Genomic DNA, 27445 nt, shown 5'->3' on the forward strand with positions numbered 1-27445 from the left:
CACGCGGGTTTCTCTCCGCATTTGTTGGTTTAAAGGCTTCCCCAAAATTCCTTTTTGGCTGGGAGTCCGTTTCCTTACGCTTCCCTTTCGCCTTATGGCGAGGGTTTGCGTCGGTATCGGACTCCTCCCTCTCGTCGTCTGAGTACTCGCCCTCGCTGTTCATAATGAGGTGTTGGCGAGTACTGCCGAATTCGTCAGCCTGTTGAACCGAACGCAAGCGTTTGTCCAATTCAGCTTGGAACTCTTTCTGACGTGCTTCGGCCCACGCCTTCACTTGATCTAGTGTTTGGCGAGGGACTCTCGTTCGTTTTTCCAGCTGGGTATCGGTGAACCCCAGTGGAATATTTACTGCACTTGCCCCGGCTTGGGTAGTCGGGGTAGTGTTCGTAAGGATTGTATAACCGCCGGTGTTCCCCCCAGTTGCTGGGGTTGTTACCGGGGTTTCTTGGTCGGTTACTGGCCTTTGGACCGGAGTAACGTTAACCATTTCTTCAGAAAATTTGAAAAAACTAAATTAGTTCTAGCTTTTATGCACGGATGGCGCCAATGAAGAAACACTAAGTGAACCCTGGACAGATTATAGATAATCTGGGGGTTAGGTGATGTTTCCCACAGATGAGATCTAGCTGAGAAGGTTGTTCTTCAGGAGACCTGCAAAACAGACACCGTAAGCTCGTCACTGAGAAGGGGGGGTTCCTCCTTGTGACCACCCTCCGGCGTGAGAATCAGACTAGGTTGCTCTGAATATAAGAGTATATTAAGAGATTGCTAGATAAGATTGAGATATCAGATGCCCTTACCATTCCAAGATGTTGGAGTATTTATAGCCGAAGGTAGGTTTCCTAGAAGGTACAGCCGGCTGAATAGTATTCCTGTTCTACCAACAGTGGACTATGCACAGGCCATACTGGTTGGTGGATAGATTACGGCCAACAGTAACAAAGTCGGCTGCACTATTCCACCAACTGTAGATTACGCACGTCCCACCTACTGTGGATTATACGCAGGCCATGCTGGTTGGTGAATAGGTTACGGCCAACAGTAACACTATTCTACCAACTGTAGGCTGCGCATGCCCCTCAGTAAGAGTTGGTGAGTAGGCAGCGGCTAATAGTGAAACAGTACTAGAGGGTGCTCCTCCTCGTACTGTTGTCGGTGAGCTGTCACCCTGTGATTGGCTCATGGGCTGTTCTGGTCAGATTGTCTGTCCTATCCATACCTTGGTAGGTATAGTACAAAAGATCCTTCAGAATCATACGGACTGGCTCATTTTGGCGGGATTGTTCCCGCCTTGCTCATTCCTTCATGTGACTACTGAAGTAGCTATTGTCTTGTGCGTGTAGCCCTGCTGTCTGCGGGTAGCCTTCCCTGATGGCTTGTATCCGCTACTGCGGGAACAGGCGGGGTACTTCACCATTGGGAGGCTTTCCCTGCGTGTACAGCTTGCGTACTGCGCGTAAGGTTCTCTGAGCATGGTGGGTCCTGCGGGAGCAGATGGCCTTTGCGCAGACGTCCCTGTTCAAGGTGAGTCTTGCGGGACCAACTGGGCTCTGCTGGGACCTACCTCTTCATCCGTGGGACTCACCGTGAAGAGGTAGGTCCCAGCAGAGCCCAGTTGGTCCCGCAAGACTCACCTTGAACAGGGACGTCTGCGCAAAGGCCATCTGCTCCCGCAGGACCCACCATGCTCAGAGAACCTTACGCGCAGTACGCAAGCTGTACACGCAGGGAAAGCCTCCCAATGGTGAAGTACCCCGCCTGTTCCCGCAGTTGCGGATACAAGCCATCAGGGAAGGCTACCCGCAGACAGCAGGGCTACACGCACAAGACAATAGCTACTTCAGTAGTCACATGAAGGAATGAGCAAGGCGGGAACAATCCCGCCAAAATGAGCCAGTCCGTATGATTCTGAAAGATCTTTTGTACTATACCTACCAAGGTATGGATAGGACAGACAATCTGACCAGAACAGCCCATGAGCCAATCACAGGGTGACAGCTCACCGACAACAGTACGAGGAGGAGCACCCTCTAGTACTGTTTCACTATTAGCCGCTGCCTACTCACCAACTCTTACTGAGGGGCATGCGCAGCCTACAGTTGGTAGAATAGTGTTACTGTTGGCCGTAACCTATTCACCAACCAGCATGGCCTGCGTATAATCCACAGTAGGTGGGACGTGCGTAATCTACAGTTGGTGGAATAGTGCAGCCGACTTTGTTACTGTTGGCCGTAATCTATCCACCAACCAGTATGGCCTGTGCATAGTCCACTGTTGGTAGAACAGGAATACTATTCAGCCGGCTGTACCTTCTAGGAAACCTACCTTCAGCTATAAATACTCCAACATCTTGGAATGGTAAGGGCATCTGATATCTCAATCTTATCTAGCAATCTCTTAATATACTCTTATATTCAGAGCAACCTAGTCTGATTCTCACGCCGGAGGGTGGTCACAAGGAGGAACCCCCCCCCTTCTCAGTGACGAGCTTACGGTGTCTGTTTTGCAGGTCTCCTGAAGAACAACCTTCTCAGCTAGATCTCATCTGTGGGAAACATCACCTAACCCCCAGATTATCTATAATCTGTCCAGGGTTCACTTAGTGTTTCTTCAGTTTATAATAAAATTTCTCCGTTATTGGGGATTGAATTCCAACTACTTTTCAAATCCTCAACTACATATATTTAGTTATTTACGGATGGTGGATCTAGTAAGAGTTTTTTACAAGCTTGGTGTAGTTACAAAAAATATTTATCATTTTAGTGTACTTTAAAAAATATTTATCAAATTGGGTACTTTTTAAAATCTTTTTTGTTTTTAACTAATCTATATATATCTTTTACTTTTTTCAATATATAATAAAATTAGAAAGCATAATATTCAGCAAAAATAAGGTTTAACATATTTTGTCGTTTATTGTATCAAAATTTAGAGAAAATTTCAAAAAACTTCTGAAAAAATTCAAAAAAAAAGCTGCAAAAAAAAAAATCTGCAAAAATAAAAAGAAAATTCGCAATAATTCATGAACAGAAAACAACAATTTTCCGTTAATACCAACCACGAAATGAATCAAAATAGTTGTTTTTTTAGCAACCAAACACAAATAAAATACCAAATAAAGTCAATCAATTAGTGGTATCATATCAAATACATATCTAAATTAATAATCAAAATGACTTGACCTGCTTAGGCATCCATTCTTCTAGGTTTCAAAGGACATGTTGCTCGATTATGACCAGACAGTTTACAAATTCCACAAGTGTTAGGCTTTTTCCCTTCCTTAATGTCCATTCCATTTCGTAGTCTTGTTGAGCGAGGACGACCCTTTTTATCCCGTTTTAGCTCTGAATTTGGAAGTAATCCTCTAATATATGATGAGTTAGGCCAATAAGCTTCATGATGAAGTGGAGAAAACTCAGACGACCAAGTAGCACAATAATTAGCAATTGAGTAGCATTTATCAATATATTGCCAAGTGTTCAAAGAAAGTTTGGCACATGCACTCAAAACATGAGAACACGGATACTTAAATATCTCCCACTTACCACACGTGCAAGTTTTTTTATACAACTCAACTACTTGGACATTTTTTCCCTTTTGAGTTATCACCTCAAATATACCCTTCTGTCGGTTAAAATCCCTCAAAAAATGTGCACCCGCTTTTGACATTAAAGCTGCTTGTTTGGCCAAAACATGGGGAGTAAACATATCTCCGTTAGCTTGAGCACTAAATCCCATAGGACGTCTCACATCAAAATAGTGTACTAATCTATAAAATGTGAGTTGAACACATGCCGTGATCGGTAAGAAACGTGCACCTTTAAGTACGCTGTTGAAAATCTCTGACAAGTTTATAGTGAGTAGCCCATACCGCTTTCCACCATCATGTGCAAGTGTCCATTTTTCGGGTGCATACTCCTTGAGCCATTGGCGAGCTTTTGGATTTATTTTTCCAATTTCCTCCATGATAGAGTTGAACTTTCTAATTTGATTCTGACTCCCCGCACGGTAAGCTAAAGCTTTCAATTGTGAGTTACGAAACTTATCATTAAAGTTGTTGATAAAATGCCTTAAGCAATACCTATGGAAAATGATGAATGTTACTGACATGAAAAATAAACCTGAATCAATGAAATAAAATTATAATAATCAAAACCTGTGAAAACCGTGTGGCTCTAACCAAGGAGATCCATGATCATTAACTGCCTTTAGGATCCCAGCATGACGATCGAATATTAAACATATACCTTCACTATATTTGACAACATGTTTCTTAACATGAGAAAGAAACCAACTCCAACTAGCGTAAGATTCGTTTTCAACTATAGCAAATGCAAGAGGCAATATCTGATTATTACCATCAACTCCCATTGCAATCATCATCTTACCTTTATACTTCCCATACAAATGTGTAGCATCTATGCTAACCACAGGTCGGCAATGCTTAAATCCTTTAATAGAAGGATCAAATGCCCAAAACACACGTCTAAATTCCATATGATCTACAACCGGTCTGTCTCAAAACGCACCATTCAACGATGGTACCGGGATTGAATTTTTGTAGTGCCTCCATATATTTAGGTAAAATTAAATAAGATTCATCCCAATCTCCAAAGACATGTTCAATTGCCTTTTGTTTTGCTACCCGGACCTTCTTATATGAAGGTGTATATCCTAACTTATTAACTACTTCGGCGCTTAAAGCAGAAATGCTAATAGATGGTTGCTCTTTTATAAGGTGTTGTATTTCGTGAGCGATCAAGCTTGCATCTAGGTTAGGATGGTCTTGAGTAATGTTCGAATGCAAACAAGTATGTGGGCCGGCATACTTTGTGATGTCAAAAGATCCACTACGTTTATGTTTACATGAACGAAGTTTCCATTTGCATCCTTGTTTATGTAGCTTACATTTTACGGACCAAATGTCTGGACGTGATTCAACAACCTCAAAGTGTTTATGTGTCTTGATGTTGTAGAGCTTGACAGCTTTGATAAATTCTTCCTTATCATTGAAAGAATCATTTCCCAACTCACGAATAAAATCATTTTTGGTCTCAGAACGTTTTCGTACCATCCAATTGTCATCAACTGTCAAATTAGTTTCCTCCAAAGTGGTATATGTTGAAGGTACTTGAACATTATTGTATGATGTTCCATCTCCATCGACCTCAGTTTCTTCTCCAGTTCCATCTTCTTTAAACTCATCATCCGTATCACTATCAATGTCATCTCCAATTTCATCTTCTATCACATCTTCCACAGGATCATTGTTTACAATAGCAATTTGAGACATCGCATTAAAATCCTCAGTTTGAATCATGTCTGATATTACATTAACTCTATTCATCATGAATGATAGTGCAACAACCTGAGATAAAATAAACATGATAAAGACAACAACATACTTCTTAGAAATGGTACTCAACTATGATAAAGACAAAACAACTACTAACTATGCTTATGTACTCACATCAAAAAGACAAATTGCATGCTACACAATCTGAAACATATATTATTATAAGCACATATTAGTAAATCAATATTAAATCAACAGCATACTTTAGAAATCGTTTTTTTTTGTTCAAAATCTGAGTGCCAATTGCCAAACAATACAAGTAAAATCAAAACGTAACAGCAAAACATGTAATCAAAATAAACAAAGACTAGCATGAACGAACTTGACTATAATCGAAGTAGTTGTCGGGTGAATCGAACCTCCTCTACACCGAAACCGAGGTCTGAACGGATCTGATAGTTGAGAGAATGAGGGAACTGTGGAGAGATTGATTGCTACTTGCGTTTGATAATGGGAAAGATCTGGTTTCAACTTGCGTTCGATTACGGAGAGCAAACGTCGGAGATGGTTGAGGGAACGAAGGAACTGAAGCGTTGATTTTTTTTCTTTTTGTTTAATAATGAAACTAATCAAAACTACCCATATTAGTAAATATTTTTAAAAGCACACTAATATGGTAAATATTTTTAGTATCTACACACCATAATGTATATCGTGAGGCCAACCAGCCGACCTCTTGATTTTTTATTATCTAATATAATCTATAACTAGTTTTAGAGCCCGTGTCACATACGGGATAATTCAAATTATAAAATTATAAGTAAAAAAATAATTACATAGCGTATATGAAAAAAAAATATATTACATCTATGCTTGTATCTATACAATGTGTACATAAATTGATTTTATTTATATCACAAAATGATTTTTTTAAATGAACTTAATAAAAAAAATGCTCGTCCAAAAACGTACCCGAGAATGGTTCTTTTTATTGAAAAATTCATTCTCGGTATCATATATGTATAATTGAAAAACTTTTGGTTATGACCAATTTCGGAAATAAAGCTTCTCATACGATAGTAGTTTTAACCACTCAGCTTAAATACAAAAAGAGCGTTAACTTTATTGATAGATTTATCAATTTACCACCCATCAAAGGAAAGTAGAACATTAAATTGTAACAATGGATGTTCTTCAAGAGCTATGTTTTTCTGAGCTACAGTATGAAAAAGATTTTGATAAGTTTCAGAGGGCTTCTCAACTTTGTCATAATGACAACATAAAAAATAACATGTTAACCCATTCAATTTTTTGAATATTCATTTGAGCATAGTTTTGCATGACATGCTTCCCATACAACGTTCTGATCACCATTGAAGGAAAAATTATTGTTGACATAAATATTTCAAATTTGATAAAAATTAGAAGCATTGATAGGCATGGGGGTAGCACATCGAAAGTGTTCACAATCTTTTCTTATATTTTAATAGTTGAGGGAAAAATAGTCAGTTTGCCAAATACTGAACCTTTTGATTATTTCAAAAAACGCCCTTAAAAATAAATTTGAAACCCGAATCATATTTAAACTTCTAACTTTCATACTTTTGACATTTTAAAGTCAACACTTTGAACCCATAACAAATTTGACAATAAATCTATTTTGCATTCTTAAACTTTTATTAATACTCAAAATTTTCATTTTTGACCCGTTACAAATTTTAATCTAAATGCAGTTAACTTGTACCAAATAATCTATTTACCAACTTTTGACCCATAAAATCAAATTTAAGTTTCACAAAAAACCCAAAACAATTTTCATTTAGGAAATATGATTTGTTGTTGATTTTTGAAATTTATCAAGTATTTTGAAATATATAGTAAAATAATATGTTAATATTTATATTTATAGAAATATATAGATACTATATAAATATAGTGTAAAAGGAAAGTGAATCATTATTGATTTATTACATATATTAAGGTATATTGGTTTTGGAAGGAAAAAATTGTTAGAATTAACCAAAACATGACAAGTGTAAACATTTATTTTTACTTTATTAGAATAAGTAGATCTAACTATATATTAAAGCAACATGATTTTTATAATATATCATCATTGTCAGTAGTTTCCTATTTTATCATCTCTTAACATGTTTAGTTATGTTATAACCCATGACCCGGTTTCTCTTAAAATACAACCATCTTCATATGAAGATAACACTTTGTAAAATTTTGAAAAATAAAATATTGCGTGATACAAGTCTCAAACCCAAGGCCCCATGTTTCAAACTAAAGATACTTACCAACTCCACTTAAGTAGTTATTGTGTAGGTTTTCTTAACTTATAAATGATATATTGTTAATTCACTTATAATTAATACCAGAAAATCATTAAACAATTAAGTTAACATCCAATGTTGTATGCAAAGAGACTTTTAGAGATTTATGAATTGTAAAATTTTGTTTATCATTATTAATATCATATGAATCTATAACGTATGTTATCATGTATATTACAAAATTTAACTTTTTTATTATTTTTAACCACCCGTGTATCATACGGACTCTATCATAGTATATCAATACTAAAAGATGTACAGTGATTTGCCAAGTAACTTTGATATTTTTGAAAGACAATGCCTGGGATTTTTTTACTTTACTTGAAATGCCAATATACACGTGAGCAGCATTTGTAAAACAGAGTGAAAAAAAAAATAGAGTATAATTCGATTAAACATTTCAGTTATTATTTCTAAATGGGCATTAAACAGTGGATTAACTTTTCATTTTTTATGTGACCTAACCTGATTGAACTGAAAACTTGGACGTTGTTGTAAGGGACACCACAGAGCACCGTCAACAACCAAGTCAACGAGAAAAATTATGAGTCTGACACCGACCAGTCACCTTAAGGCTGAGGGGTGTGGAGCGCGAGAAAGGGCGCGTGAGGCCATCCGCTCGCGCCCCGGGGCGCGAGCACCACACCACCGAGGCGCGAGAGAGGCGCGAGAGGGGCGCGAGCGCGGATTTCCAGGCGGGCGCAAGGGTGATCGCGGGAGAAGAGAGAGGAAAAGCTGGTGGGCCCACCCAAAAGAGCCGTTGAGCTCGGGTTTTTTTTTAAAAAAACCTTTACAAAATCCTATATAATACCCCTAAATCAACCCATTTTAACCATATCAAACACAACTTCAATCTCCAAACTCATATATAATATCCCAAACTCCTTTATAAAACCCAAAATTTTTTTCCTATATATAACCCATTTCATATAAATCAATTACCACAACTTCAAAAAAAAATCCAAAAACAACCCATCGTCCCAATTTTTTTTTAAAAAATAATGTCGTCGTACTCGTCTGATTCCGACTCCTCCGAAGAGGATGATTTGCTTCTTCATGTAGGGGGAGTTTTGACCGCAACCGTGGTCAATCTCTTGCAAAATCAAGCCCATCAACCCCGACTCCCGAGGGTTAGAGCACCACCTCGTGATCGTGATCGATCGGGTGCTAACGATACTTTGATGAGGCATTATTTTAGCCCTCAACTGGTATACGCGGAGTCGGATTTTCGAACTCGTTTTCGAATGAGCAGGCAATTGTTCACGCGTATAGCGAGTGATTTAGAGGCACGGTATCCCTTTTTTCAACAAAGGGAGGATGCTAGGGGTCTTCCCGGTTTTACCCCTCTTCAAAAATGCACGGCTGCTATCCGTCAATTAGCGTACGGCATCTCGTCGGACGCTTTGGATGAGTATTTACAGATGTCGAAAAGGGTTGCACGTGAATCCATTCATTTTTTCTGCCAAGATAAAAAACATTAATTTTACTTTTTATTAAATATTTATTACATTTTGTAATATATATTGTACGTAGGAGTCATATCGACTTGCGCTCGGAGATATCTGCGTAAACCTACAACGTATGACATCCAACGCATATATGAGGTGCACGCAGAAAAACATGGTTTTCCTGGGATTCTAGGTAGCATCGATTGTACGCATGTTGGATGGGCTATGTGTCCAACGGCCTGGCGAGGTCAGTTCCACCGTGGTGATCATGAAGGGCCGACCCTCATACTTGAGGCGGCGGTGTCACAGGATCTTTGGTTTTGGCATGCTTTTTTTGGTGTTGCTGGGTCAAATAACGACCTTAATGTTATCGATCAGTCACATTTGATCAACGACCTTATCGACGGGGTTGAACCACCTCAATCTTTTGTTGCAAATGGAGAACTCTTCAAGTACGGGTACTATCTGGTCGATGGTATTTACAACGAATGGGCTGTGTTAGTTCAAGCTTTTACAGATCCAATCGCCGACAAACGAAAGTATTTTACGAAGAAGCAAGAGTCTGCTAGAAAAGATATTGAAAGAGCTTTTGGAGCTATAAAAAAACAATATTATGTTCTGGCGAACCCGATACGTTATTGGACTCGGGAGAGGATAATGGACGTCGTCTACACGTGTCTTATCCTACACAACATGACGTTAGAAGACGAGGGCAAAGCTATATGCCAAAACTACCAAGGTGACATTCCGCCACAACCGTCCACAATCAGTGATCAACAAAAACTTCATAACATAGCAAATATCAAGAGCCGTGAGATACACGGGGAGCTTCGACATGAGTTGGTTGAACATTTGTGGGCGAGGCGACCAGATGATCTTGTATTAGATTAGTTTTATTATTAAATATTATTGTTTGTTTAATTTTTAGTATGTTTTTTTTTATTATGAATTTTCAAAAAAATGTGTGTTTTTTTAAATAATTTATTGTTTTTTTAATAATACGTTTTTTTAATACATTTATAAAAAAATAAAAAAATAAACCGCTCGCGCCCCCTCTCGCGCCCCTCCACACCAGGGCCAGGGGCGCGAGCACCACAACCAACACCCATCTTATCAAGTTTCTCTCTCTGCCACACGTCACAATATTATTGGCTGGAGCCCCCACTCACGCCCCCTCTCGCGCCCCCCCCACACCCCTCAGCCTAAGTGTTACAAGGACATTTTGAGTTTACACAATATGCATGCTTTGCTGCTGAACAATTAATGTGTTAGGTGAAAGACCAGATACCTAGTGACTAATTGATCAACTTTATAATATAAGTTTCTTATGAATTTTGTCAAAGACACATAAATAAAACGAACAACCAATTGAAAATTTTAATATTATAATAATATTATGTCGTTTCACATTAGAAAAAAACAAAACAAGAAATACCTTTTTAAATTCCAAACATATGTTCGATTTTAAGAAGTCAAAACTAAAACCAAATCAATTATATATCACTTTTTAATAGTTTTCCAATACGCTGAATAGCTGTTTTATGATTATTTAATTATAGAAATATATTATGTTTAAAAGAACCAAGTCATGATTTCACACGAAGGATTTCAACCCGAACCTATTAGGGTCCCAATTTTACTGATTCAAACACACCCGACATATTTGACTTATTGGTGTTTACATGTTAGGTTTTGTTTGTTGTTGCCAAACTTTAAAGCAAAATTCTATCTAAAGTAGAAAAGTCAAGTTTAATGGTTCTGGATTTTACCATGTTTTTTTATTAAAAATGATATAATTTTCAGGGATGCTACATTCAAATCTTCAACTAATACTTTGGTATCTTAATCATATTTGTTAAATGACTTAAAATGTTTAACCAAGTGTTTAGAGACACATATATGACATATAATCATCATAAATGATCAACTAATATTTCAAGTCACATTTGTTAGTTAGTTAGTATCAAAACCGATGTATTTGTTTGAAGTTTAAACCATTAATGTTTTCCCAACATTCACCTCCTTTTTGACAATGAATATATATATATATATCATAAAAGCCTAGAATTATTGTGACTTGAACTATTAAAAATTAATTAGAATAATGACTATGTTAAAAATGTCACATATCTTTTTTTAGTCATATTGTTGAAGACATAAACAGGCTTTCTATATATCCATATCTTCTTCATTCTTCATATTTCCCCTCTTTTTGTTATTGTTAAAAAGTATGCTATAGCTCTTCTTGATATAGTAACTTTCCCTTAATATAAACTCCCTTTCAAATGGTGCACTTACAGATATATCCTTGCAAAACAGAGTTAGTAGCACATGTCCTAAACACCCATATTTCCATATATAAAACACACAAATAAAGTCCTAACCGGCCTATGCGAACCGACTACCTATAACATTGTTTTTAAACGAACCGACTACCTATAACATTGTTTTAAATTCGTACCATGGCAAAAAAATACGCACGACCTCATCAAAAACAAAAAAAAGAAAAAGAAGCCCAAAACATCATGAGAAGGTTGTCTTAATTACATCACACCACCATAAACATCTTCAATCACGAGTAGGAGAGTTTGAGCAATCCGAAAATACCTTCTTCAAGTAGTGAAGCAACTTCCTGAGCATCCTTTGATTTTCTCCACCTTTTTAGAAAAGTTCCAAGATATTCATCATATGTAGTTGGGCGGTTATAGTCAATGTTGCTGGATCCCCCATGCTCATGTTGTCTGGAGCCTTCTCCAGGGTTCACATCAAAGGCATTCTTGTCCTCAATATAATTATCATCCGATTTATCACTATCATCATCACCACTTGTACAAGGCCGTTTGGATCAAGGAAGGTGAGACATATAAAAGGTAGTGGCACTTAAAAGGACGAGATTAAGGAACAACGAGATTAAGGAACAACGAGATTACTAAGAGGTAGACCAAGAACCACGAAGAGACGATTTAAGTATTTAACGATCTTCCATAAGGAAGAGATCTTTTAAGATTTATTTGGAAGATCATGCATTAGTCTAGCAATGTTGTAACCCATGTTACTAGCGCTCTCATTAACAATTTGGGAGACAAAGAGCAACCATGGGCGTAGTTGGCTATGATTTCAACATTTCATGTAGACATTGTGGCTTAAGATTTTGGCCCAAACTTCCATTCTAGGATGGGGATCCCAACCATATAGAATTGTGGCATTTTCATTGATAGAGGATGACAAAGGATGTGGCAATGTTTTCACGGAAATGGGTGGTACTTTATGAATTTTTTCTAAGTTTATGAGATTCAATATAGTAGCCAGCCTCGTCTCTCGCTAAACCCACAGTACCACAAAAGGCTTTCAAATCGCAAAAATATTTATTGTGATATATGACGAGATAGATCATACTGTTTTCATCATCAAAGTTGTAACCGACATAGAATTTCTTAACATGATCGGGATAGTAATTTTCATCTAATTCTAAAAGAAAAGTCCAATGCACATTATTGAATCACATTAATTCGTAATTAAGTAATTCTAGACCGCTAATTACAATATTTTAATGGTTAAGTATATCTTATCTTTAGGACCTTGAAATTTATATATATATTTTTAAGTATATAGTAAAAAAAAGAAACTTAAGTACATCAGGTGTTTTAAGTCAAATATAAAACAGCATGTGATTAGTCTGATTAATTATGGTCTCTCGTATTGTCTTGTTTTGCTATAAATAAATAAATTATTCATTTTAAAATATGAGAAAACTAGCTTGTAGCCTTTACCTTAAAACAAGTATATGTTACGCTTTTTGACCAAAATCCATAGTCAACATTTACACAACTAACTATTATAAAATACTCATTAAATTCCTAATAATTCATCTTAAACAAATCCTTAAATTAATAAGGATTGTGGTGTCTTTCTAAATAGGATGATCGGGAGAAATATTTTAGTTTTTTTAATTTATATTTTAAATTATAATTTTAAAAAAAAAATTTTATTTGTTTTTCATAGGATTTTTTTGAAGTCACAAAATCTTGTCTTCTTTTGTATTTTAATAACTAACCATTGAAAGAAAAGTAAAGATTTAGGTTGGATGTCGCAAAGTCTCAAATTCAAATCCAATCCCAACAGGGCTTATCGAAGTGAGCTTCCCCGAAACATAAGATGATGAGCTTCGGCTATCTAGTTAACGCTATGTCAACTTGTAACCTACGCATGAAAAGTTGTACATTGGTATTATGGGATATTATTATTTTGCAAGTGTGAAAAAAACCCAGTCAAAAGGTGAAGAAGACTTTCACAACAACGCTAGGCCCCTCAGAAAGATGTCTAGAGAGAGAAACAAAACATAACAAAATTAAATTCTATGTAAACAAAAGACGAGTCAAACACTTTAATCATCTTCTATTCCCATTTTTTTATAAAATCATCATTTCATCAAATCAAAACCCAAATCATCAAATCCAAACCCTAATTTCACTCCAATCCCCCAATTCCCAACAAAACCCACTTCACAAAATCTTTAATTTATCCCGATGCTAAACAATTAGTGAACAAATCGAGTAAAAATGGAGGTGTGTGTACCGGCGGGACGATGAAGCAGAGCACGGTGGCGGATCACGGCGGTGGCAGGGGTAGTTTGGGGTTTTCAGTTAAGGGGTTTGGTCAGAAGTCGAAGAAGGATGATGGGTATGATGAGTTAGGGTTATCTAATTCTTCATTTGCATATGATGATGCTGATGATGATGGTAATAATAATCATGATGATGATGGGGTTTATCGGAGGAGGATGCCGTATTATGATTCCGGTGAATTGTTTTCGTCGATTTCGAGGGAGTTGAAACCGTCTACACCGGCTAGGGTTAGCAAGGTATATATATTGGTATTAATTTTTAGTGTGGTAAGAATTAAGATGATCTGCAGGTGTGATCTTTATGTAATTACGGTTTGGGATTGTTCGTAAGGTTTTGTAGGACGAGTGAACGGTTCACGAACACCTAACCGGATTCATGTTTGTTCATTAAGGAAATGGACTTGTTAGTGAACGGTTCATGAACAGAAATGAATACAAACAATGTTTTTTTTATTTGGTTAACTGTGAATGGTCGGTGTCAATGGTTTGGTCCAGTTACCAAGTTTGCATTGGTGTTTTTTTTTAACAATCATTTTCATATGATAATTTACATATAAATTAATCACATGATACTTATGTCTTATTTTTTTAAGAAAGTTTATAATTTTGCTTAAATCTATATGGTAAGATTAGAGAAGTCAATAAAATAAACAAACATAAACAAACATAAACGGACGTAAACGAACACCTTATCGAACGTTCACGAACACAAGTGAACGAACATGGCCTCTGTTTGTGTTCGCCTCATTAAGTTAATCGAACAAAATTCCTTGTTCATGTTCGTTCATTTATTAAAGGAAGGAACGTAAACGGACTTCTCGCTGAACGATCAGTTCGTTCAATTCACATCTGATTTTGTTGATTCATCATCTTCCACATGTAATCGATCAAACATTACATTTTTTCAGGCACCTCATGTGAGTTCATTTCTCGGAAAAGCTGGTAGTGTAGGGCTTGAAGTTCTTGACACACTGGGCAGCAGCATGACAAATTTAAATGCCAACAGTGGATTTGTATCTAATATGGCTTCTAGAGGAAATAAAGTAACCATTTTAGCATTTGAAGTAGCGAACACCATTGTTAAAGGGTCCAATTTGATGCAATCGCTTTCCGAAGAAAACATTCAGATCCTTAAAAAAGAGATATTGCATTCAGAAGGAGTCCAACTTTTAGTTTCTACAGATACAAAAGAGTTGTTACGTATTGCAGCCTCTGATAAGAGGTTTTTAACTTCTTTCGCTCGTTTACTATTAAAAAGAAAGCATTTTTATACTCGTTTTGTAAGTTGTAACACGGTTTGCGTTACTTTAGGGAGGAACTTGAGGTTTTTTCCAGAGAGGTTGTTCGGTTTGGACATATGTGCAAAGATCCACAATGGCATAATCTTGATCGTTTATTTTCTAGGTATATCTGATTGTAATATCTGGTTGTTAATATCATCTTAAATTAATAATATCTGAATTTTTTTTTGATTGATCATGTATCAGATTGGACTTTGATCTGGTGACAAACAAGCAGCTTAAAGAGGACGCAGAATTCACTATGCAAGAACTCTTAAATCTTGCTCAGTATACTTCTGTAAGTTACTAGCATGCACTAATGTTAATATCAATATAAAAGATGCTAATATCTTTGGTTTTGGTACAGGAATTATATCACGAGTATCATGCTTTAGATAGATTTGAACAGGATTACAGGCGTCAGATTGAAGAAGTTGATGCATTGCATCTTCCTCGCAAAGGTTAGACACACAATAAAATAAAAGTAGTTAACTTTCTAACTGTTTCTTAATCTTTTAAATTCTAGTTAACAAATGATTTTGTTTCAACCTTAATTAGGAGAGAGCCTAACGATATTACTTAGTGATGTAAAGCATCAAAGAAAACTCGTGAGGAACTTGAAAAAGAAATCTCTTTGGTCTAAAAGTTTAGAAGAGGTAAATGGTAATTACATTTTTACCCTTCGTATGTTTATGAAAATAATCTGAAAATCTTTATACTTTTCAGATTGTGGAGAAGCTTGTAGATATTGTTACTTTCATCCATCAAGCAATAATGGAGGTTTTTGAAGAGAATGGTATTTAAAACTTATATATAAACTATTAATATCTAAGTATAATTTGGTAAAATGGTATATTTTTTTCTTTTAGTGCCGAATTCAACAGATAATGAAAAGGGTTCTCCAAAAAAGCCAGAGACGTTAGGTGCTGCAGGCCTTGCTTTACACTATGCCAATCTAGTCACTCAAATGGACAACATTGTAAGCTAATTCAACTCTAGTTTTCTTTTCCGTTTTGGTTACTAAATATTTGTTATTAATTAGTTAATTATTACAGGCAGCACGACCCATCTCACTGCCTCCTAATATGAGAGACAACTTATATAATGGTTTGCCAGCAAACGTAAAAGCAGCTTTACGTTCATGTTTACAAGCACTTGACTCCAAAGAAGTGGTAGGCCTTGTATGTTTACTTTTTACAATAAACATTTTCTTTTTATAATAAATATTTAAAGAGAAAATGCATTGCTTCAGATGACAATGCCTCAGATAAAAGCTGAAATGGATAAAACACTCCAGTGGCTCGTTCCAGTAGCTACAGACACTACCAAGTATGTTTTTATGACCTTTTAACAATCATTTGTATGAGAGTTAATTACATAAGTGGTCCCTGCGGTTTGAGCAAAGACAAGTTTGGGGTTCGTGATTATAATATTGTAACAAGTCTGGGCTACACACCAACTTCTGTCAACTTTTCTGATAAGTATATATAGAATGATCAAAACACCCTTGAATAGCAAAAACGCAAAATTAACAGAAGGGTATTTTGGTCATTTTATCTACACTTAACAGAAAAGTTAGCAAATGTTAAGTGTTAATACCCAAACTTGTTACAATACTAAAACCACGAACCCCAAAGATGCAGCTTTTCAAAGTGGTGCCCAAAGTTGTTGCTTTGCCTAAAATACAGGGGACCATCTGTGCAATTAACTCTTCATAATTTCATTAATGTTACTAGTGCTTTCCAATTTTTACATTTTGTGTTTTCAGAGCGCATCAAGGTTTTGGATGGGTTGGCGAGTGGGCAAACACGGGGTAAACAATTTATTGTTTATGTTTATTTATTTATAGTTTCTTTCATCTTTAACCATGATGACTTCTTATTATTGTTGTTTTGAAACAGTAATGAGTTTGGGAAGAAAACATCAGGGAGTAATAATATTATTCGGCTTCAGACACTTTATCACGCAGATAAACAAAAAATGGACCGATACATTCTTGATTTGATTATTTGGCTTCATCGTCTAATAAGTCTAGTTAGATTTAGAGATAAGGTTCCAAAATACGCCCCGTCTCGTAATGTGTATTCAGATCCATCTAAATTGAAAGTGAATGGTAAACTACAAAGGGTTGAAATATCTTCGGAAGATAGGAAGCTTCTAGAAGAGGTGATGAAAAGGAGAATGTTGGTTCCTGGAATAAGCAAAAGTCAAGAGTTTGTGGTGGTTAAGCATAAGCGAGCTGCGGTTTTTGCATCGAGTAGAAGCATGGGAAGCTCTCCCAGGAGGGAACCGGGGTATACGAATGCTGATATGTTAGATGTTTTGGATGGTTTAGATACAACTTTTTAAGCTGCTGGTACATATTCTCAAGGCCATTCATTTATAGCAAGATAAGGTACAACATCTGGAGCTGTTGGTGCGCATCGGAAAGCGATTATTTTGTTGTTATATGTGTATATAGTAAGTTATAAGAGATTAATTTAAGAATGTCAAGCAGTTTAGTTTATTTGTTTTTCATTTTGAGCACACAAATGATTGAATTATTATTGTCCCTGATTTTTCTTCGCTTGTTTGGAGTGAACGATGAGATGAGTACTTTTCGGCCTAAAAAAATAGGGGACGACTCTTGTTTGTTACAAGAAAAGCCCCTAAATTTGAAAGGCCCAAAGTTTGGATATCGATAGCCTTGTTTGATCAAATGACGCTTAATAGTTCTTGTTTTGTTTTCTTTGTGAATTAAATGACAAAAAAAGTATGAATGATACTGCAGTTTGATCTTTATGATGCTGCTTTTGCACTTAATACAGTGGTTGATTAATTGAATGATACTACAATTATGATTTGAGGAAATGTACTGGGATTCAATCACTTTGCAGCTGTTTAATCCCTTGGATTTTCTTATTCCTCACAAGTCTTAGCAGTGTTTGGTCTTGAAGGTTTATTCCTGATTATACTGTTGTCATGTATTATGCTAATACTAGCTTGATACATTGTAATGCTGCTATACTATTTGATGATGCTGATGTTATTATTCATCCTCGCTGCTGGGGTCCTGATTCTTGCAACTTTTGGCTGCTGGGATTGGGGGAAGGCGATTCAGTTCACTAATACAGTCATGCTGTTTATTGCAGCTTAAAGGATTTATTGGATTTATAGCAACTCATCTAGCACACCTTATTCTGTTTCTAGTCTTGGGTGGCTTGTTGATTCAAGGCCAAATCAACACGACGACTTTGATAGACAAATATTTAGTTAATTAGGACATCCAATTGGAACTAATGCTCAATTTATAAAAACCGTAGTCTCAAACTAACAATACAACGCTGATTTTGTGTAAGTACTGTATTAAAACTGTTATTGTGTTTGATACAATTAATTATCTCCACCATTTAAAGGCAGTTCTTTGACTGTGATGGTCTCTGTTTCTTAAAGATACTTTAAAGCCTACTAAGATGTGTGATAGTGGACTTTGTATAGACAACTTTTAACATTTGTATTTAAGTGATTCTTAAAAAATGTTTTTTTTTTCTGTATTTATTCTCAATTGCATTATGATGAGGTGAGACAAATTCAGAAAATAAAAATTTCTACAGAATTCTAGGTGGTCAAATTCTATTTTTACAGACTGAAGTGAAATAATCCAATGCATCTTAAAGGCTTATCAAAATTGGATATAAGTTCAAGTGCCTTACAAATATAATAGCACAATAACAATATAAACAGTGAAAGGAAAGTAATTACTTATAGTAGATAAAATATTCCATAAACACTTGAATACTATGCAGCCTCCCTTCCTCTAACAGTGACTGCAAAGTATATCTTGTCCATGGCTACCTCACAAAACATGAAAAGCTTATGTCTCCATTCTTTCTTTAACACCAACACTCCAATAATACCCCAAAAACCTGTTGCAAAACCGCACGCGATGTCCAAGTAAAACCATAACTTGTTCGGTTCATTAGCATTTTCATCTTTCTTCTTGCTAGTTGTGGTTGGTGGCTTTTCATGGGGATAACATTCCTTTGGCAGCGGCGAACCACAAAGATATGTGTTATCAGCATATATTGATGGATCCGTAAGCGTCCGCAACTGATTTCCTGTTGGAATTTGTCCTGACAAGTTGTTATGTGACAAATTCAAGTAACTCAAGAAATTCAAAGCTGCTATGCTTTGAGGAATCATCCCGGACAACTTGTTTGCTGACAAATCGAGAGAAAATAACGATTCCATCTTTCCAATATTTTTTGGAATGCCCCCTCTGAAATTGTTATAAGACAAATTAAGACCAACCAATGCGTCAAGTTTTGTTAGCGATTCAGGTATTCTACCAACAAGTTTATTGCTTGAAAGGTCCATGTTTATGACGAATACCAGGTTTTTTGTATAGTCAAGTGTAGCACCTTTGAGCACCTGCGTCATATTTCCTTGACTAAAGACACTTATAGGATTGTCATAGTAATAAGAGGACTTCATGCCATCCAACTCTCCAAAACAATGAGGGATTGATCCTGTTAAATTGTTATGTCCGAGATCTAAAATGTGAAGGTGTTGGGATTTACACAAAGAGAGCGGAATTTTTCCGGTGAAATTATTCTTGTGCAGCTTGAGGGCAGTCAACATTGTAATATTTTCTCCGATCCATTCAGGTATGCTTCCTGAGAATTTGTTCTCACCCAAATCCATGACTATCAAACTTGTGAAAGACTTTCCGTCTTGAGGAAGCTCTCCATTGAAGTTATTGTCATTCAGTTGTAACCATTCCAAGTATGGATTACCTAAAGCATTCGATGATATGCCTCCAGTTAGCCTATTTGAACCAAGTAGCATCGCAGTTAAGGGCAAATTCCATAGGCACTTCGGGATTTTCCCTGTCAGATTATTTCCAGAAAGATCGAGTACATGCAAATCTGTCCTTATGCACAACCACCTTGGAATCAACCCGGTGAAAAGATTATTTTTCAAAAGTAATATGCCTACTAAATGATATCTGGCCTCATCTACAGAAGGAAGGTTTGTCAACGAACCAGTGAATTTGTTGTAAGAAAGATCCAAGTGACGTATGATGGGCATGAGATGCAACCATGTGGGAAGAGGTCCAGATATGCTAGCATTCGACATCTCTAACTCCTCAAGTTTTCTCTGAGTTCGAAACCATTGTGGAAATCTATCTTCTATCTTGCAAGAATGAAGTCGAACAACTTTCAATTGAAATGGAGGTATCCACTCATGTGAAATATTGAAAAGTAATTTATTATTAGAATTAGCATCCAAATACTTCAACATCGCGAGGTTGCAAAATGGTCTTCCGTAACCACTCCTTGTAAATAATTTTTAGAGAGGTCTAAAGAATAGAGTTTGGTGAGTTGCCCAATTGACTTCGGAATGGTCCCATGTAACAAATTTGATGACAATGACAACTCTCTTAAAGAAGTAAGTCTTCCTAGAGATTCTGGGATGGAACCAATAAACTGGTTTGGTTGTAGGTACAACATCGTTAAAGCTTTTAATTCTCCCAATGATTCTGGAATAGAACCGTTCAGTTGATTATCAGCAAGATCAAGTAAGGTGAGTTGCCCATGGAATTTCTGGACAGGGCCAATTAACTGGTTATCTGAAAGATCTAATTCTTGTAATGATTTTAAGTTCCCTAGAACTTCAGGAATTGGACCGGTCAGTTTATTGAACGATAGATATAGGCCTCTTAAATTGGTAAATATTCCAGGTGCTTCTGGAATTGAAGAGTTTAGCATATTAAAATCTAACTGCAACACCGCCAATTCATTTTGAGAGCATTTTGATAAATTAGTCGATGAGCTGATCATTTATCCCACAAGTTCATTATTGGAAACAATTAATTCTTTAAGGTAACACTGTTCCCAGATTCTAACATCCTCAATCTGCTGAAACTTATTTCGAGAAATATCGAGCTTTAGAAGGTTAGGTATGACAGGAATTGATGAACTCAGACTATTCGCATAAAGATCAAGAGATAACAGGGAACTCATGTTAGTTAAAACATATGGAAACTTGCCATCAATTTCATTCAAGCTAAGATCCAGGTGCTGGATGTTAGAATGTATACTGTAATTAAGATTATGGGGAGAAAGATTGATCCTTTGGAGCTTACAACCTGATAAACGCAACTCTAATAGGGAAGACATCATATTTATAAAACGTTTAAAGCTCCATGCCATACTAAAATGATTGTATGAAAGATCAAGCGACACAAGAGATGTCATGTTTAGAACGAAGCTCGGGAGTTGACCTCTAAAATTATTTGCACTAATATCTAGATGGTTGATACTGACAAGTTCTTTACTGGAATTAAGATGATGAGAAACAAGATGAGCCAAAGAAAACCCACACCTGGACAAACTTAGCTTCAACAAGGAAGGAATTGCATAAAGCAAGTTGTCAAGGTTTTGTGTTCTACTAAGATCCACTCCACTCAAGTCAAGATGCTCAAGTTTTGAAAGATCAGAAATCCATGCCATATTATCTATCTTCAAATAACTCCATGAACTGAGATCAAGAACCTTCAAATTGGAAAGATTTCCAATATGATGGGGAATATTACCATGAAAACGTGCATTAGAGAGATTGAGATACCTTAGTTGTTTTAAGGATACAATGAACCTTGGAATCTGGTTAAATTGAAAATCATTCCCACTCAAGTCTAGATGTTTTAGATTCTCCAAGTCAGCTAAACAAGAATTCACCTCAGTACCAACCAACTGGTATCTGTCAAAAATATTAACTAAACTAGCATGTCCGTCAGGCCAGTCGTCTTCTCCAGCCATATAGTCCTCATCACTGGAATTTGCTCTGAGGTGAAGGCTAACAACTCTTCCAGTGACGATGTCACAACCGACCCTTTCCCACCTACAACAGTCATTGCCAATTCCCCATGATGAAAGCATTCCATTAACATCTTCGACGCTGTGTTTGAACTTAACGAGAGCTAGTCTCTCTTTCTCAGAGCAAGAAGTTGTAACGAGATTTCCACCACCCACACATTTATTTCTCATCATCGCTAAAAAGATACATACGAAAACTAGACGGATTCCCAAACCCCAATGAGTACTTCCCATGTTACAGCCCCAAATTAGCTACAATAAAAACGGGTGAAATGAGAAGACTAGTTATATTTATAAATAAATCCCTAAATGAGCAGCAAGTCATTGAATTCATAGAGCTCTAGATGTTATGGTTGACCTGAAGTCTTCCACTATGTTGATCGTTAATGAGTATTATGCTGACTTATACAACTGATTATGCTGACTTTTGAGATTACGAAGACGCAATATATTTTACAAGTTCAATTATTACGACGGAACACTTTTGCAAGTATGTTTACTTGAAGGGGGATTAAAATGATCAACATAATAAAAAGGATCAGTCAAAAGGATTAATGAATCGAATGTTAAAATTTATAGTTATAATAAACTCACCAAATTTAACAAAGCCATGCTCAATGTTACTAACTTTTTTTTTTTACAAAAGTTACTCATTATTAATATATATAATTTATGCCTTTCGAAAGGGAAATGTGCCTATGATAATTGAACTATTAATCGTCGACTACTTGGCTCCACAAGACTAAACAGCGCACGCAGTAATGGCTGCTCAACTTATTTTTCAACTACCTAATCATAAATATTATTCAAGTCTCCTCCACCCTAGGTCCCAAAAATATCTCCTTAATAGGGTGGTAAACGAGTCGAGCCGACCCGAGCTCGACTAGGCTCTATCTCACCTCGTTTTGACTTACGAAAGCTTAATTTCAGCTAGTTTCAAACTCTTTTTTAAAGTTGGACTTGGCTGGTGAGTCATTTTTCAAGCTCGGGTACACAAGGCTCATTAAGGCTCGACGAGCCTAAAACGAACTTCAATTCCTATACAAGATTATAGACGTAAGATTGAGGAAGTTGATGCATTGCATCTTCCTCGCAAAGGTTAAACACATAATAATTTAAAAGTAGTTGACTTTTTAATTCTTTCTTAATCTTTTTTACCTAAATAAATTAATCAATCAATGAATAATTAATTAAGCTATTAAATTAAAAGTTTTTTATTATATCGAAACAGAAGGTAAGCGGGCAACAAGCGGCGCCGCTACACCTTTTTGAATTGCAACCATGTAGAGCCCACTTTGTTTTGTTAAGTCTTTTGTATTTGTTCAGTCATTCACAATGTATTTAGTTAGCTTTCGTTTAAGTTGTAATAATGTTTGGGCTTGGCCCTATGTAAACAAAAGCCCATTTGGGCCCAATGTAATGAAAACAAGACATGGCATGCTTCCCTGTAAATAGAAAAGCATGCCATACACATGTAACCTTTTGAAAATCTACCAACTCTCACCTAACAACTTTTTCTCTACCGTATCTCTTTATTTCAATTTCCAGAAATAAACTCAAACACACAAGATCCGAGATCTCGGTTACACACAAGTGATTTCCACTAGCTTGTAGTGAGATTAATCCAAGAACATAGTTGTTTGATACCGTATCTAGGACCTATAATTTGTATCAGAGCTTTCGGCTCTACTAGTTGAGGTTCTTGGATCGCAAACTTGGATTTTGGTCTTGTCTTAGTGTCTGAAAGATGTGTTTTAGTATAATAAAGTGTTCTTCGGGTGTTTAAATTTTCAAAAGTGTTAAAGAGTATGTTTGGATAAAGATCCGTACGTGAACCAAGTGTGTTTAAGTGTGTTCTTTATTGGGTTTTGGTAAGGTGTTTGAAGCTTAAAAGCATAAAAAAAGGGTGCTTGTGAGTAAAACCGTCGTAATCAGTTTGCTAAGAAATTGGGTTTTCTTCAGACTTTATAATCGCATCGCATTTGGGGCTTTACGATAAGGTCCCTCCTGCAAATGTTGTTTAATGTGTAGGCTGACAAAAAATATATCTTGTATATATTTGAGTGTTTGGGTTCGGTGTATAAATATTTTTCGGGCTTAAATCGATAAATATTTTCACAACTTAAGGGTTGAGAGGAAAATTCATTTATAACTAGAGAGGTTCTGACCCTATCGTGAGATAGGCTGGCCCAATATAGAGGAAAATCCAAAATATCTTTCACTTATCACTTTCACAAATTTTCTCTCTAACTCTCTCTTTCTCTATAACACCCACAACCGCCTCCAAACACAAACAACAAATAAATCTTCTTGCCTCTTCTTGTTTAACACTTGATTCATATCATCAATAATCGATCCCGCATCATCGGTATAACATCATCTCTTGTTAAAAACTGTTGATTTCATCTTGTTCTTAGCCGCCGGTTCATAACTGAACCGACATGAAATCAAATGGACCACTATTCGCTGTTGTTTATTAAAATCGATGTTAGATCCTTGATATCAATATCACCATAGACCCGTGGACTGTTTAATTAGATTTTTATGTATATTTGTCAAGTTTCTAGATTTTTAGGTATTTTCGGATTGTTTTAATCCGATTGTTGTATTTTTCATAAGTGGTTGTGTGAGAAGGTTGTACAGAAATTCGATTTGGATCCGGGCGACCTTGGATCTTTGTGGAATTGAATTTTGGCCAAACTTATTTTGAATCGAATCGCATAACGAATTCCAATCGAATCGCATAAACGAATCCAATTGAATCACAATAGAATTTGAATCCAATCGCATTTTGAACTTAAATCGAATCGCACTAATAATTTGAATCTGACTGCATAATCATTTGAATCGGATCACACAATCATTTGAATTGCTTTGCACTTCCTATGCGGTGCGAATGAAATGATCATGCGATTCGATTCGTTTCCACAATGCGATCCTACTGGTTTTTGTCATGTGATGCGACTGGAATCCTCATGCGATGTGATTCGTTTTGACTTAACAAAATTTTTAGAAATATCAGTTTCTAAAATTTTACATTATGTTATGTTTTTATTGTTTTTTGTTTTTAGTTTTGGTTTATATTTTCTTATCTTCTTTTAAATCAGTACTAATGGGTTGTTTGGTGATTTTTTGTAGCAACACAACCTGTTTTGTCCCCTTGATCTTTCAAAGAAAAGGAAACATAAGGTGTTCACATCAATGATAAAGGGACTTAGAGAGACTCCTTTGATGTATGCCATCTCTCCCAATCCAGAAATTCGTAATAGCTGGATTGAGGAGTTTTGGTCAAAAGCCAAGGCTACCAAGGACTCTGATTCCATTACATTTGAGGTGGCAGGGAAGATTTTGAAAATCACAGAAGCAGACATAAGATAAGCTCTAAGAATCAAAGATGCTGACCATAATTTCTTCAAGAGAATGAAAAAGGAACAGTTAAAGGAAGAGGCGTACAAAAAAACTACTTTGGGACCGGTTTTAGGCAAACCGAACCGGTTTGGGTTTAAAACCGCTTTCACCCAAACCGGTTCCCAAACCGACCCAAACCGCTAGTTTTAGAGTTTTAGGGCTGGTTTCCTATAAGATCTACCAAACCGGTTTTAAAACCGAACCGGTTTGAGAAAAACCGATTTATAAACCGAACCGAACCGACGTGACCAGGCCGGCCTATCTTGTGTCTAAACCGGTTTATAAACCGAACCGGTTTGAGTCAAACCGGTTTTGACTGGCCGTTGACTAAACCGGTTCGGTTTATAAACCGGTTCAGTTTGGGTTTAAAACCGGTTTTGTACACCTCTAGTTAAAGGAGTTTGAAGATGAAATGGGGTATGATACGAAGTGGAAGTCTTTAGAGGAGAAACATCTTCCACCATACCGGAAATACTTATTCCACATTGTAGCCCACTGCTTGGCTGAGTTAAGAGGCAGTTTTGATAGATTGAGAATAGACTGGGTTGGTGTTATGGCGTTCCTAACTAACAAGATTCAGTTCAACTACTCAAGACTAATATTGTTATGTATGCACTCCAATGCCTCTACAAACAGTGCATGGATGATGTACCCTAGATTTGTATAACTTCTACTAGATGATTCGATGCCTAATGTGCCTAGGTCTGTGTACCCAGTGGAGTATGATGCAAAGGGAAATGAACTGCCTCGAGTGGAGCCTCACCATGCAATGATGGTGAAGCAAACCGTGTTTGAAGCTATGTTAAGTACTCCAAGCCGTGGAAATCGTTACAAAGGAGAGGTCCTTGGAAAGAAGTTTGGTTTATTTGCTGAAACTGAACCTGCTATTGAAGAGGCAGATGATGATGATGATGATGATGATGGCGAGCAGAGTGAGGAAGAGCAGGTTACAAAAGAATCTGATGATGAGGTGACCGAGACAAAACCTTAAGTTGAAGTTGAGAAGGTTGTGAAGAAGAAGAAGAAGGCCGCTAGCAAGCTTTTTGCTTGTGGTTGTTCCCAACAATAAGAACAAGAAGAAGAACCTGAGCAGCCGCTTAAACGATTAAGGAAGATTGGGGATTCCAAGAAGTCCTCCAACTTAATCATCAATTCCACTGTGACAGAAACCATCTCCACCAACCACCACTGAACAAGATCCATATCAAGCTTCTCCCGAAACCCTCAAACGTGAAATAGCCAAGCTTAAGGATAAATAAGCCAAAGTTCCCCGAACCAAACCCAAAACCAAACACACCCCACGAAAACTTCATGGCTCGCCCGTAACCTCTCCCGAAATCTCTCCTACACAACAAACCAAACACATCCAAGGCTCATCCCTACCAAACCTAGACTTACCTATTTCCTCCCCAGCCCAAACCCTACCTTTCCATCAAACCTTCTCTCCACCACAAACCACTGCTCCTTTTGACCAACCTTAACCTCTCCACTTAAATCACCAACCTTCTTCACCTCACCACTTAGAGCCACATCCGTTTGGACATCCACATTCACTTCCTCACCTTCTACCCTACCACTCACCATTCCAATAACCAATCAAACCACATCCCAAACCTAAACCCTACCATTAACCTTAACCGCCTCCTTACCTACCAAAACCATAACCATGCCAATCCAAACCACAACCCATCCTACCCAATCCTACACTCCTCTCACAACCACCAAATCCCCACTTATACCCCTCCCTCTGTCAAGTGGAAAATTCAAGAGGGCTCCCATGTATACGAATCCTATCCTTGATAGGATTTAGGCACTGGAGGAATCAAATGACAAAAGGGATAATCGGGAAAAGGCTATGTTGTATTATGTGAAGGATCAAAAGAATAAGGCCGTAGAGACTGAGAAATATACGGGTGTGTTGGTTGAAAGAGTGGCAAGACTGGAGAATGAAAGAGAGGCTGATAGAGCTCTCATTGCAAATAAGCAAAAGTTAATTGAAATCCTCCGGAAGCGGGTCGACGGTCAGCAAACCTCTTTGAACAATCAATTGTTGACCATCGCTGAACGTCATGATGAGGTTGTGAGACTGGAGTCAAGAGTTTCCTTCCTTGAAAGTGACCTACCATCTTCTTCCAACCTTTCAACAAGGCTGAGGAGTGAGTTGGAAACGGAATTCGATAGGATGACGATTCA

The 27445-nt window shown here is 36.8% G+C and overlaps 4 protein-coding genes across 4 annotated transcripts; 1 reads left to right on the plus strand and 3 right to left on the minus strand.

Annotated features, from left to right (window-relative positions):
• Positions 1–3160: 3160 nt before the first annotated feature.
• On the minus strand, positions 3161–4392 carry LOC143560716 (uncharacterized). The gene is made up of 2 exons (XM_077048958.1): positions 4157–4392; positions 3161–4081 (listed from the first exon to the last, which is right to left on the minus strand). Exons 1-2 carry the CDS (start codon positions 4381–4383, stop codon positions 3187–3189), a joined length of 1122 nt encoding a protein of 373 aa, XP_076905073.1. The 5' UTR covers positions 4384–4392; the 3' UTR covers positions 3161–3186.
• A 9250-nt stretch (positions 4393–13642) lies between these two features.
• LOC143560718 (protein PSK SIMULATOR 2-like) lies at positions 13643–17495 on the plus strand. The gene is made up of 12 exons (XM_077048960.1): positions 13643–13944; positions 14616–14929; positions 15019–15111; positions 15195–15285; positions 15355–15448; positions 15546–15643; positions 15714–15783; positions 15857–15966; positions 16043–16159; positions 16240–16316; positions 16756–16800; positions 16889–17495. Exons 1-12 carry the CDS (start codon positions 13669–13671, stop codon positions 17334–17336), a joined length of 1833 nt encoding a protein of 610 aa, XP_076905075.1. The 5' UTR covers positions 13643–13668; the 3' UTR covers positions 17337–17495.
• A 1269-nt stretch (positions 17496–18764) lies between these two features.
• On the minus strand, positions 18765–20105 carry LOC143560727 (uncharacterized). Its single transcript, XM_077048967.1, has one exon. The coding sequence runs from the start codon at positions 20103–20105 to the stop codon at positions 18765–18767; it is 1341 nt and encodes a 446-aa protein (XP_076905082.1).
• A 704-nt stretch (positions 20106–20809) lies between these two features.
• LOC143560728 (receptor-like protein EIX1) lies at positions 20810–22018 on the minus strand. The gene has a single exon (XM_077048968.1). It carries the CDS (start codon positions 22016–22018, stop codon positions 20810–20812), a length of 1209 nt encoding a protein of 402 aa, XP_076905083.1.
• Positions 22019–27445: the final 5427 nt, after the last annotated feature.

This window comes from Bidens hawaiensis, unplaced genomic scaffold, assembly GCF_021521415.1.
Source record: "Bidens hawaiensis isolate Kalapana, Puna unplaced genomic scaffold, B.hawaiensis_p1.1 tig00020431_1, whole genome shotgun sequence".
NCBI lineage: Eukaryota > Viridiplantae > Streptophyta > Magnoliopsida > Asterales > Asteraceae > Bidens > Bidens hawaiensis.

What these genes read in the sequence shown, in the direction of transcription:
- LOC143560716 (XM_077048958.1), bottom strand. Translation starts at nt 4,383, where the DNA reads ATGATGATTGCAATGGGAGTTGATGGTAATAATCAGATATTGCCTCTT. An exon ending in GAGCCACACGGTTTTCACAG is followed by an intron (nt 4,082 to 4,156) that starts GTTTTGATTATT and finishes CATTTTCCATAG; the next exon opens with GTATTGCTTAAGGCATTTTA.
- LOC143560718 (XM_077048960.1), top strand. Translation starts at nt 13,669, where the DNA reads ATGAAGCAGAGCACGGTGGCGGATCACGGCGGTGGCAGGGGTAGTTTG. An exon ending in ATTGCATCTTCCTCGCAAAG is followed by an intron (nt 15,449 to 15,545) that starts GTTAGACACACA and finishes AACCTTAATTAG; the next exon opens with GAGAGAGCCTAACGATATTA. An exon ending in GGCGAGTGGGCAAACACGGG is followed by an intron (nt 16,801 to 16,888) that starts GTAAACAATTTA and finishes GTTTTGAAACAG; the next exon opens with TAATGAGTTTGGGAAGAAAA.
- LOC143560727 (XM_077048967.1), bottom strand. Translation starts at nt 20,105, where the DNA reads ATGTCGAATGCTAGCATATCTGGACCTCTTCCCACATGGTTGCATCTC.
- LOC143560728 (XM_077048968.1), bottom strand. Translation starts at nt 22,018, where the DNA reads ATGATGAGAAATAAATGTGTGGGTGGTGGAAATCTCGTTACAACTTCT.